At 40.4% G+C, this 13233-nt stretch overlaps 2 protein-coding genes across 16 annotated transcripts in view; both read left to right on the top strand.

Annotated features, from left to right (window-relative positions):
• The window catches only part of ddx46 (DEAD (Asp-Glu-Ala-Asp) box polypeptide 46), an 800864-nt gene that overhangs the window by 727776 nt on the left and 59855 nt on the right, over nucleotides 1-13233 (top strand). The gene's annotated exons all lie outside the window — the stretch shown is intronic.
• On the top strand, nucleotides 600-13065 carry slc22a5 (solute carrier family 22 member 5). 15 transcript variants are annotated; one of them, XR_012397006.1, is made up of 13 exons: nucleotides 600-654; nucleotides 2458-2913; nucleotides 3168-3271; nucleotides 4955-5109; nucleotides 6149-6320; nucleotides 6436-6562; nucleotides 6649-6746; nucleotides 8165-8379; nucleotides 10407-10589; nucleotides 11176-11311; nucleotides 11720-12285; nucleotides 12420-12474; nucleotides 12611-13065. XR_012397006.1 is itself a non-coding variant. In XM_021469264.3 (11 exons), the coding sequence occupies exons 2-11, from the start codon at nucleotides 2527-2529 to the stop codon at nucleotides 11790-11792; spliced, it is 1650 nt and encodes a 549-aa protein (XP_021324939.1). In that variant the 5' UTR covers nucleotides 600-654; nucleotides 2458-2526; the 3' UTR covers nucleotides 11793-13065. The 15 variants fall into 15 exon arrangements, 3 of the variants coding, with proteins under 3 accessions (XP_021324939.1, XP_073791663.1, XP_073791664.1); XR_012397005.1 differs by having other exon boundaries at nucleotides 12627-13065; XR_012397007.1 differs by having other exon boundaries at nucleotides 600-648; nucleotides 12627-13065.

Below are 13233 nucleotides of genomic sequence, written 5' to 3' on the forward strand. Positions count from 1 at the left end.
CTCACAGTAAGAAGGTCGCTAGTTCGAGTCTCGGCTGGGTCAGTTGGTGTTTCTATGTGGAGTTTGCATGTTCTCCCCGTGTTGGCATGGGTTTTCTCCGGGTGCTCCGGTTTCCCCCACAGTCCAAACACATGCGCTATAGGCTGTAGTGTTTAGTGTGTGTGTGAATGAGTGTGTATGGGTGTTTCCCAGTGATGGCTTGCAGCTGGAAAGGCTTCAACTGCGTAAAACATATGCTGGATAAGTTGGCGGTTCATTCAGCTGTGGCGACCCCTGAATAATAAAGGCACTAAGCTGAAAAGAAAATGAATAAATTAAACCATCCATTTAGGCTGTCCCCCAACAACTGAAGAGTTGTGCTGATTCAGCTGATTTTAACTGACTTGAACAATCAGCAAACATGTTATTTAGAGCATTCACACAGAAGCATCCATTAATCCTGTCAGTCATCTTTACAGTATTGTGTCCCTGATGATAAACTCATCATTACACACTCTTCATCAGTATCAGTGTGTTGATGATGATGATGATGATGAATGTGCTGTTATCAGTCATCAATCAACTGATGATGAGGAGGTGAAAAGCTCAGTCTGATCCTCAGACAGACCACAGACCTCCAGACACGCTGCTGCTCCTGCTCCTGCTCCTGCTCCTGTGAGTATCCAGATCCAGACACTGTTCTTACACCGCTGCATGGTTATAAAGCTCTCGTTGATCAGACTGGGCTTAAAGGGACAGTTCACCCATAGATTAATCAATCCATTCTCCCTCGTTTCAAATCATTATGGGTTTCTGCCTTCTGATGAACACTAAAGAAGATATTTTGAGGAATGTTGGACTCCTCTATAGCATCAGTTTTATGTCTACACTCTCAGAAATAAAGGTAGAGCCGTCACTGGGGTGGTATCTTTTTTAAAAAGGTACATGTTTGTTCTTAAAGGGTTTTTATTGGTGTCTCAAAAGTATATATTAGTACCTGATGATTTAAGAGGAACACTTTTGTATTTTCTAGGTACTAATATGTACCCTTGAGGTATTAATATGGACCTTTTAGGTACAACTTTGTACCTTTTGAAAAGGCACCACCCCGGTGACCGCTCACATACCTTTATTTCTGGAGTGCACTATGGAAGTCAATGGTTACAGGTTTCCAGCATTCTTCAAAATATCTTCTTTAGTGGTCATCAGAAGTAACTCATATAGGGTTTGAAACACTTGAGGATGAGTAAATAATGAGTAAATGCTCATTTGTGTGTGAACTGACCCTTTAAACTAATTTTACCTGTAACAAACATTGTGTTTACAGATAATAATTACATTTTCTAATATTTCTGCATTTCTAATATAACGAACAGCTATAGGTCAATATAAATGCCTCATATATTAATTATATTATATTATATTATATTATATTATATTATATTATATTATATTATATTATATTATATTTATTATATTATATTATATTATATTATATTATATTATATTATATTATATTATATTATATTATATCATATTATATTTATTATATTATATTATATTATATTATATTATATTATATTATATTATATTATATTATATCATATTATATTATATTATATTTATTATATTATATTATATTATATTATATTATATTATATTATATTATATTATATTATATTATATCATATTATATTATATTTATTATATTATATTATATTATATTATATTATATTATATTATATTATATTATATTATATCATATTATATTATATTTATTATATTATATTATATTATATTATATCATATTATATTATATTTATTATATTATATTATATTATATTATATTATATTATATTATATTATATTATATTTATTATATTATATTATATTATATTATATTATATTATATTATATTATATTATATTATATTATATTATATTATATTACTCAGACTTTACAATATGGCTGCATTAGGTCAGTTAATACATTCACTAACATGAGCAAACAATAAACAGTATATTTTTTACAATATTTGTTCAAATAAATTCCTTCATTGTTAGTTCTTGTTACCTCATGGTGCATTATGTAATGTTAACAAATGAATTTGGATGTTAATATTGCATTAGTAAATGTTGAACTATGATTAATAAATGCTGTATTGTTCATAATTAGCTCATATTAGTAAATGCATTAACTAATCAAAGCTTATTGTACAGTGTGTCCTATAGTGGAGTTGCTGTTATCTCAGATGTTCAATATTCTCCAATAACTCAACAGCCCATTATTGAGCATTATTCATCTTATACTGTAATGTGCTCGGATTAGCGGATTGCAAACGTTTGTAATTCTTCTGGCTGCTTTAGTGGAAAAATGTGGCCTGGATTAGTTGCCATGTACACTCGTGTGTGTGTGTCTGAGAGAGAGAGAGAGACCCGCTCTCTATAGTGGTCTTCAGATGTTTTTCCTCATTCTCAGGTCTTCAAGTCTCCAAGAAGTGCACTAGTATTACAGCATGTGTTGATTCCTCTCACACACACACTCAGAATGGGGAATTATGATGAAGACACTGCATTTCTGGGGCAAACGGGACCCTTCTTCATCAGGCTGTTCTGTCTGCTGAACCTGATCTACATCTCCACGGGCCTCCACGGGCTGTATATCGTGTTCGTGGCGGCGTCCCCTGCGCACCGCTGCCGTGTGGATGTGAATCTGACCGAGGACTGGCTGGAGGCGAGCGCTCCTACAGAGACACTCAGTAATGGAGATCTGCAGGTCAGCCAGTGCTGGAGGTACAGCCTGCAGACGCTCACAAACCTGTCGGGTCAGGGTTATTCTCCAGGCCAGATCAACATCACCGACATCCCGCGGGAGCGCTGTGAGGACGGATGGGTCTACAGTGCTGATGTGTACCACTCCACCATCGTCTCTGAGGTCAGCCAATCATCGATTAGTTACTGGTGAACTTTCTTTGTCCCCCTAGGGAGATTTCAGTTGCAGCATATACAGTCACACTTTATTTTGATGCTCTGTTGTTGAATTAATTTACATTGCATATACTACTAATTCTATACAATCTGCATTAGATTTGTCCAGTGATGTTAGTGTAGTGTACAGCGCAGGTGTGTGTGTGTGTGTTATTCTGCTCTGTCCTGCGCAGGTTCAGTATGTGTGTGTTGTGGTTGCAGTGGGATCTGGTGTGTGACAGTGAGTGGAGGGTCCCGTTGGCCAGCTCTACTCTCTACATGGGTTACCTGCTGGGCTCCATCGTCTCAGGGCAGCTGTCTGACAGGTACTGCTTCTGTACACCGCAGCAGGAGATAAAACACACACACACACACACACACACACACACACGCACACACACACACACACACGCACACACACACACACACACACACACACACACACACACACACACACACACACACACACACACACACACACACACACACACACACACACACACACACACACACACACACACACACACACACACACACTAATCACTGAGCTTAAGCACACTGTTCAAGGAGTTTGTTGAGGAGCTGGAAAGAAATGCTTACGTAGAGCTGTTTGTGTTGCTTCTAGTGTGAATGATTTTAAATCAAGAAGCATTTTCTAGACAAGCAACAAATGTAGTGTTGTTTTCAGAAATAATGAGGAGAAATGAGGAGAGTTTCTGATTAAAACAAACAAGATAATTTGCTTATGGGGGAAGAGTAATCATTTATATCAAAGCAAATTCTAGATTATTCCTCTTCTCCATTGTCAGATTATTTTGCAGATATTTGGATTATATAGGACTCAAACTCTATGGGTACATTTTGCCTCCTCTAGCTAAACTTCTATTATTAACAAAAACTTTAATGAAATAGATTTGAATATTAATAATAACACAAATGATCTCCTACAATAATGTCTGTTTTTCAACATGATCACCATTCGTAACTTTTTGATCTAGTGGCTAATTCACATGTATTAGTGTGATCTCGTTCGTACAATTTAGGATGATTTGCTCATCTCCCAATGACGATTGGGTTTAGGGGCGGGGTTGGGTGCCACGCCTCCTTTTTAAAATCGTACTATTTTGTACGACTGACGAACTCGTATGAATTAGCCGCTAAATGTAAAATAGTGACGTTTCCTTGTGGGATCAGGCTGGTATTTTCATATTTAGGGACATTTTGTCTTGAAAAAGTAAAAAATGAAGTAATAATTAATTAAACTCTAGTTAAATTCATAGATCAATTCGTAGATTAGTTTCTGTCTTCTGTTGAACACAAAAGAAGATTCATTCATTCATTCATTTTCCTTCGGCTTAGTCTGTTTATTCATCAGGGATCGCCACCGCCAACTTATGCAGCATATGTTTACACAGCGGATGCCCTTCCAGCTGCAACCCAGTGCTGGGAAACACCCATACACACTCATTCTCTCACACACAAACACACACACACACTCATACACTACGGCCAGTGTAGTTCCCCTATAGAGCATGTGTTTGGACTGTGGGGGAAACCGGAGCACCCGGAGGAAACCCATGCCAACACGGGGAGAACATGCAAACTCCACACAGAAACACCAACTGACCCAGCCGGGACTTAAAGCAGTGACCTTAGTGCTGTGAGGACACAGTGATAATCACTGAGCCACTGTGTCTTCTGTTGAAGTATTTTGAAGAATGTTGGAAACCTGTAACCATTGACCTCCACAGTATTTGTTTTTCCTACTATGGAAGTGAATGGTTACAGGTTTCCAACACTTTTCTAAAGATCTTCAACAGAAGACAGAAACTCATAACGCTTTGGAAACACTTGAGGAGGAGTAAATAGTGAGTGAATTTTCACTATTTCCCATTTCATTTCCGTTTTCAGCTGTCAGATTAAGCCTGACTTTTATCATTTCTTTTTCTTAAGATCCAGTTTATGAATGGAAACACCTGAACTATCTCGCTCTGTGGTCTCGCCCTCAGGTTCGGCAGGAAGAAGGTTCTCTTCGGTTCTCTGGCCGCAGAAGCGCTGCTGATGTTCGCTCAGTCTTTCTCTCCCTCCTGGCTGATCTTCTGTGTTCTCTACTTCTTCATTGGAGCTTTCCAAATATCGCTGTACATCACTGCCTTCGTTCTCGGTGAGCCTGCTGTGATGTGCTCTCACTGAAGGACACAGGAGTGGGGATGCGCTGATGGGGAGATCATGGAAAAGATGGTTTTCCTTGTCTAGTGTGTTTGCCAAAAGACAGCTGAAGACCCAAATGATGTTGAGCAGATTCAGGAAATGTTCACAGTGTTTCCTCTAATGTTTCCTCTTCTGGAGAAAGTCTGATTTGTTTTATTTGGGCTAGAATAAAATCAGTTTTTAATTGTCTTAAACACCATGTTAAGCTCAATATTATTCACCCCTTCAGCAATATTAGTGTTGGATTGTCTCCAGAACAAACCACTGTTATACAATGACTTGCCTAATTACCCTAACTTTACCCTAATTACCCTAGTGAAGCCTTTACATGCCACTGTAAGCTGAACACTAGTGTCTTGAAGAATATCTAGACTAATATTATGTGCTGTCATCATGGGAAATCATTTATTAGAAAGTTTATTTATAAACTAATTCCAAAAGGATCACATGATTATGATTGTAAATTGTCTACGAGATTCACCAATCAGATGATTCCTAACTCACTATAAATAAACAGGGTCTCTTATGTCAGTATCTTGTCTTAGCAAGCCGCATATCTCTCCTTAGACATCCTTAGGGTTTCCTCTGGGTGCTCCGGTTTCCCCCACAGTCCAAACACATGCGCTATAGGGGAACTGATCAACTACATTGGCCATAGTGTATGAGTGTGTGTGTGTGTGTGTGTGTGTGTGTGTGTGTGTGTGTGTGTGTGTGTGTGTGTGTGTGTGTGTGTGTGTGTGTGTGAATGAGTGTGTAAGGGTGTTTCGGCATTTGCTGTGTAAAACATATGCTGAAATAGTTGGCGGTTCATTCCACCGTGGTGACCCCATAAATTAACTGGTGTAAATTACAAATAAACTGTAAATGTTGCCTCATTATTTCTGAAAACAAGACTATGTTCTGCTTGCATATAAGGTGCTAATTGATTTAAGAGTGTTTAGACACATGGACTCTGAGTGTGAAAGGCATTATTGTTGTGGTGTTCATGGCAGGTAATGAAGTGTTGAGTGGGTCTCTGCGGGTGCTGTTCACCACACTGGGGGCGTTTCTGCATTACTGCGTGGGCTACATGCTGCTGCCGTGGGTCGCCTTTGCCATCCGCCACTGGAGGACACTACTGAGGGTTCTGTCCGGCCTGACCGTGGTCTACATCCCGCTGTGGTGGTGAGAGTTTGAATTATTTTCATTAAGATGTTTCCGCATTATCCTCGACTCAACAGATATAGTTCTTACTAAAGTAACTGATAATGACAGCCGATTTTGCTCCATTGATCCTCAGGCTGATCCCGGAGTCTCCACGCTGGCTTCTCTCTCAGGGACACGTGCAGGAGTCTGAGGCCATCCTGAGGGACGCAGCCCGGAAGAACAGGGTCCCAGCTCCAGAGGTCATCTTCAAGCAGTCTCAGGTCAGACTAATGCAGTAATGGCAGTGAAGTACACACTAATCAAGCTGCTCTGAAAAGCAAAGCGTTTTTCATCTCGCCATCTCTAGATTAAAGAGGCAGCATTCCAGAAGAGCAAGTACAGCGCACTGGACGTCCTGAGAACCAGCAATATTCGCAGAACCACCTTCATGTGTTTGCTGCTGTGGTGAGAGATTCAGACTGCCTGAAAACAGCAGACTGCATGCTTTAATATAGCAGCGTCCAGTTCAGGATATGTTCAGGATATGTTCAAGTTATATTTTGGTTAGGTTCAGGATATGTTCTGGTTATGTCCAGGTTATGTTCAGGATATGTTCTGGTTATATTCTGGTTATGTTTAGGATATGTTCTGGTTATGTTCAGGATATGTTCAAGTTATGTTTCAGTTATGTTCAGGATATGTTCAGGATATGTTCGAGTTATATTTTGGTTAGGTTCAGGATATGTTTTGGTTATGTTCAGGTTATGTTCAGGATATGTTCTGGTTATGTTCAGGATATGTTCAAGTTATGTTTCAGTTATGTTCAGGATATGTTCTGGTTATGTTCAGGTTATGTTCAGGATATGTTCTGGTTATGTTCAGGATATGTTCAAGTTATGTTTCAGTTATGTTCAGGATATGTTCTGGTTATGTTCAGGTTATGTTCAGGATATGTTCTGGTTATGTTCAGGATATGTTCAAGTTATGTTTCAGTTATGTTCAGGATATGTTCTTGTTATGTTTAGGTTATGCACGTTATGCATTGATTATGTTCAGGAAATGGTCTGGCTATGTTCAGGATATGTTCGAATTATGCTTTGGTTATTTTCAGGAAATGTTCTGGTTATGTTCAGTACATGTTCAGGTTATGTACATGTTAGGTTCTGGTTATGATACCCTTATGCACAGCTAATGATGATGCATTTTCTTGATTTACAAAAATGTATGGTAACCTGTTATGTTCTGGTTATGTTAAGAATATGTGCAGGCTATGTTCTGATTATGTTCAGGTTATGTTTTGGTTATGTTCATGGCATGTTCAAGTTATGTTTTGGCTATGTTCAGGATACGTTCTTGTATTGTTCAGGTTATGAACATGTTATAATCTGATTATGTTCTGGTTATGTTCAAGTTATGTTTAGGATATGTTCTGGTTATGTTCAGGATATGTTCTGGTTATGTTCTGGTTATGTTCAGGATATGTTCAGGATATGTTCTGTTTATGTTCAGGCTATGTTCAAGTTATGTTTTGGTTATGTTCAGGATATGATACCCTTAAGCACAGCCAATAAGAAAACATTTTATAACCTGTTATGTTAAGATTATTGTCAGGTTATGTTCTGTTATGTTCAGATTATGTTCTAGTTTAGAGCTCACACACTAATTGACTGTGAGCACATGGAATGTCATTTAGTGCGGGGCTATCAGTAATTTAAAGTAAAAAAAAGAACAGTCTTAACTTTACTCTCATGGTGACTTCAGCTCATTCAGAGCTGATCTCAGGACAGTGTAGCTCCAGGAACAGCACTGAACACCTCTGCTTGAATCTGAAGCTGTTCTCTGTCCCCTGCGTTTGTTCTAAAGTCTCTTGGTTCTCCTGGTAGGATGGCCATCAACATTGGCTATTTCGGCTTGTCGTTGAACACCACCAATCTGAGTGGCGACCCGTTCCTCAACTGCTTTCTGTCGGCGGTCACTGAGGTTCCAGCATATATCGTGTCCACCTTCCTCCTGAAGAGCTGTCCCAGGAGACCCGTGCTGTCCGCTTTCCTGGTCATCGGTGGAGGCTTCCTGCTCCTGGTGCAGCTCATTCCTGACCGTAAGAGCTCAACACAACACAACACAACACACCACACCACACATGCTCTCCAGAGTCCTACAGAAGATCAGCTTGAAACGCAGCAGTGAAGAGAAACAGTCTCATTCATGAAGCATGAGCTCTGATTTAGGGTGGAGTTATCAGCCATTTAGGGCGGAGCTATCAGTCATTTAGGGCGGAGCTATCAGACATTTAGGGCGGAGCTATCAGTCATTTAGGGCGGAGCTATCAGTCATTTAGGGCGGAGCTATCAGTAATTCAGGGTGGAGATATCAGTCATTTAGGGCGGAGCTATCAGTCATTTAGGGTGGAGATATCAGTCATTTAGGGTGGAGCTATCAGACATTTAGGGTGGAGCTATCAGTAATTCAGGGTGGAGCTATCAGTCATTTAGGGCGGAGCTATCAGTCATTTAGGGCGGAGTTATCAGTCACTTATGTCACTACCTGTCAGTCATTTAACCCCTGACTAATTTAAAAAGGCCAAACTCTAATAACCGTGTTGTAAAAAGGGATCAAAGTGGACCATCATAGTGAAGAGTGAGCTGGTCTACTGCTGTACTCTTGCTGTAACTGTAAGAGTTTCCTGTGGGTGATTTATCCAGAGGCTGTTCATAAGGCTTCAGCATTAGTGAGCGTACAGTAGAGCCACTCCAGCAGCACTGACAGAGTTTCTGCTAAAGCCTGAAGGCATGCAGACGGCTGTAAGCCATCAGAAACCGCTTTACTCAACTACAGAACCAGGATTAGCTTACATTTTGTGCCCCTGAATCTGGACTTGGACCCTTGCAGGGAAAACAGGTTAAGCCTATTACTTGGAGAATTACCATGAGGGCAAATGTGCACACTCACATGCTTTTGGAGACTCAGAAACTTTACACTAGAATTCAGCTGGCACTGGGTCAAAGGTGAGACGCCGGGTGTTTGTACTGTAAAAAACAGTCCTGTAAACTCTAGGGTAAAAATCTGGCAGATGTGGCCCATATAGAAAAATATACAAATACACCACACAAACGGGCATTTTGAATGGATTTTTTCTTTTCGCCGAAGCTTTTCCCTTTATTAATCAGGGGTCGCCACAGCGGAATGAACCACCAACTATTCCAGCATATGTTTTACACAGCAGATGTCCTTCAAGCTGCAACCCATCACTGGGAAACACCCATACACACTCATTCACACACTCATACGGCCAGTGTAGTTGATCAGTTCTCCTATAGCGCATGTGTTTGGACTGTGGTGGAAACCGGAGCAGCCGGAGGAAACCCACACCAACACGGGGAGAACATGCAAACTCCACACAGAAACACCAACTGACCCAGCCGGGACTCAAACCAGCGACCTTTTTGCTGCGAGGTGATCATGCTACCCACTGTGCAGCGTGACGCCCTTAATTGACCAAATGTAAAATATTTGTCATATGCAGCATATATTTCACAGCATATATATTTTGTCAATTGTTAAAAATACACATCTGTACATGTACAGTATATTCACATATGTCATATATACTTAATTATTTCATATATTCATATATATATATATATATATATATATATATATATATATAAAATCTTAATTATGTCATATATTACTTAATTAATTCTTAAATTAAACACAAAGCTGACAGAAAGTAAAACAGCTGATGGAGTATACACTAACCTTTGCATTATTCAGACACTAGATGGCGCCAAGCTCAAAATCATGGCAGAAATGAGACACATCCGGATAGCCCCACCCCAAATAAGTCATAACTCACCCCAAAGGGCTGATAGCCACACCCCAAAAAACTGATAACCTTCCCTAAATCACTGACAGACCTGCCCTAGATGACTGATGGCCCCGCCCTAAAGGCATTCCATGTGGTTATGAAGGCAAATGAATTTCTACTGAATAATGAAGTGTACAGGTGCATGGTTTATAACCAGCTCCACTACATTCATAAACAGATAAGAAGAGCGGATTATGATTTGATGCAGACTTTAGCACACAGTGGAGAATGGTGCAGTGATCAGAGTGTGTGTGCAGGTCTGCAGACGCTGGCTCTGGCGTTGGAGATGGCGGGTAAATTCGGCTTCACCATGTCCTTTACAGTGGTCTACATCTACACCGCGGAGCTCTATCCCACCGTCCTCAGAAACCTGGGCATGGGCATGTGCTCTTCTGCGGCCCGCATCGGCAGCATCACAGCACCATACATCATATTCTTAGGTAAACACAGCAGATCAGCACAATCAAACACTCAGAAATATGGGGGGGGGGGGGCACTTTTACACTGTTTTTACTACATATTATTAAATACATTCATTATGTGACACTACAGTTGCTATGGTAACACAACTACTATAGTAATTGATCTGCTGTGGTGATTCTACAGTTGCTATGGAAACACAACCACTATAGTAACATAACCAAATGAGCCAATACTGTAGTTTTCCACAGCTACAGTGTATATTACACTACAACACACCACTGTTTACTACAGTAAACTGAAAGTATACTACAGTAGTTGAGTTTATCAGTTCACTATAGTATGCAGCAGCAGTTGTAGCTACTTAATACACTTGTAACTTGTAATATAAGCGTTAGAGTATCTACTATAAATGACTGTAGTAAGTTTTCATATGAACTCTTTTCAGCTGTAGGTGTAGCTGTAATCAGACAGGGTTACTCTCCTGTGTCGATACTCAGAGCTGTAAATGAGTGATGGTGTGTCCTCACTGCTCCTGCACACACAGTCTCTCAGCTCTTCTTAAAGGACTGAAGGTGTTGTTGACTGATGGATTCTGCTCTTCAGGCACGTTTAACAGACACCTGCCGTATGTGCTGATGGGCAGCCTGACCATCACCGCCTCACTGGCCAACCTCTTTCTGCCCGAGACCTTTGGAAAAGTGCTGCCCGAGAACCTGGAGCAGATGCAGAAGAGCAGAAGGTGACACACACACACACACACACACACACACACACACACACACACACACACACACACACACACACACATGCTCACTCTCGCAAACATAAACAAACACACTCTTGCTCGCATGCATGCACCAACACAAACACACACTTGCTCTTTTGTCTCTGTTTTGTTGAGTTGATTATAGTTTAGCCTGTATTATAACGTTGTTAAGCTCATTAATATTCACAACAACCTCTCCAAACACGGTCAAAAGCAACCGCATCACATTAGAGCCGTTTCCTGCGCTCATATATGCACATGTGAAACTGTTTCTGAACTGACCTGAGAGAGACACACACACCTACCACACTGAGATCAGAGAAACACACCGACTCAATGGCAGCTTTCACCTGTCACTGAACGTCTCCTCGTCTCCATCAGCTTTCCAGGAAGAGATAAACAGAGTGTGGAGGACGGAGGAGGAGGAGAGAAGATGAGGGAAGAGAAACTCTGAGCGCAGGAATGAAGACGTCTCTGAAGAGCAGCTCAGCTCACAGGAGATCCTGCGCGCTGTAAAGGCACAGTTCTGTCGAGTTTACACTCCTCACAAACCTGTCTGAGTGTCAGTTCAACACAAAAGAAGATATTTTGAAGAATGTTGGAAATCTGCTACTTGTTTTCCTATTATGTCAATGGTCACCGGTTTCCAGCATTCTTCAAAATATCTTCTTTTGTGTTCATCAGAATACAGAAAGGTTTGGGAACACCTGAGGGAGAGTATATAATGAGTGAATGCTCATGTTCTGGGTGAACTGTGCCTTTAAACTGTGACTCTGGACCACAGACCCAGTCTCAAGTTGCACGGGTGTATTTGGGAGGACGGCCAAAAACACCTTATATGAGTTAAAATGACAGGGTTTTCCTTTGTGCCAAAATCACTAGAATATTAAGTAAGGATCAACGACTCCATGAAGACATTTTGTACATTTAACTCCATTAATACACAGGCGTCAAACTCAGCTCCTGGAGTTCTGCAGTTCAGCTTTACCCTGATTGAACACTCCTGATCACACTAATGGAGTCCTGCAGGCTTGTTTGAATCCTCCAGGTGAGTGTGCTGAAGCAGAGCTGGGCTCTCCAGGAGCTGAGTTTGACACCTGAAAGTAATGTTTTGATTAGTTATATGTATCGCACAGGTCTCAAACTGGACTCCTGGAGGGCCGCAGCTCTGCAGTTTTGCTCCAGCCCTGATCAAACACAGCTCATCAACTCCAGGCAGTCAAGACTAATCAGCAGCTGGGAGTTGGAGGAAGATGAAGCTAAACTGTGCAGAGCTGCGGCCCTCCAGGAATCCAGTTTGAGACCACTGATGTATTTATATGATGGATTTATATGTTTGGGTGAACTGTAAAGTGGAATTATTGTATAAAATACACAAATGTAATGTTTTCAAAAGTGAGTTATGCTCTGATTACAGTCAAACTAATATTTTGATAAAGCATCAGGACATCTCTCCCTCGTTGTTCTGTCAGTGTCAGCAGAGGTGTCAGGTCTGTGAGCTGTTCATGGGTCTACAAATAATCTGCTGTATAGAGGGAGCTTCACAGAGGAAACTAATGGCTAAAGGTTTTTTATTACTCTTATTTTCTTACTATAACAGGAATAAAACCGAAAAACCCTCCATCATACTGTAGTGAATGATAACTACTAAATACCGAAGTGTACGTTCGATTTTACTACAGTAAACTGTGGTGTGTTGTAGTGTAATAAACTCTATAGTTGTAGAAGACTGCAGTACTGGCTCATTTGTTTATATTACTATAGTACTATAGTCATGTTACCATAGCAACGGTAGAATCACCACAACAGATCAATTACTACAGTTGTTACCATAGCAACTGTAGAATCACCACAACAGGTTAATTACTATAGCAGTTATTTTACCATAGCAACTA

The sequence above is a fragment of the Danio rerio genome, chromosome 21, assembly GCF_049306965.1.
Source record: "Danio rerio strain Tuebingen ecotype United States chromosome 21, GRCz12tu, whole genome shotgun sequence".
Taxonomy (NCBI): domain Eukaryota; kingdom Metazoa; phylum Chordata; class Actinopteri; order Cypriniformes; family Danionidae; genus Danio; species Danio rerio.

Bases quoted from the DNA above. Each gene is read 5' to 3' on its own strand.
- slc22a5 (XM_021469264.3), top strand. From the start codon at position 2,527: ATGGGGAATTATGATGAAGACACTGCATTTCTGGGGCAAACGGGACCC. The intron at 3,272-4,954 runs GTACTGCTTCTG...TCTCGCCCTCAG, and splicing joins TCAGGGCAGCTGTCTGACAG to GTTCGGCAGGAAGAAGGTTC. The intron at 6,747-8,164 runs GTGAGAGATTCA...TTCTCCTGGTAG, and splicing joins TTCATGTGTTTGCTGCTGTG to GATGGCCATCAACATTGGCT.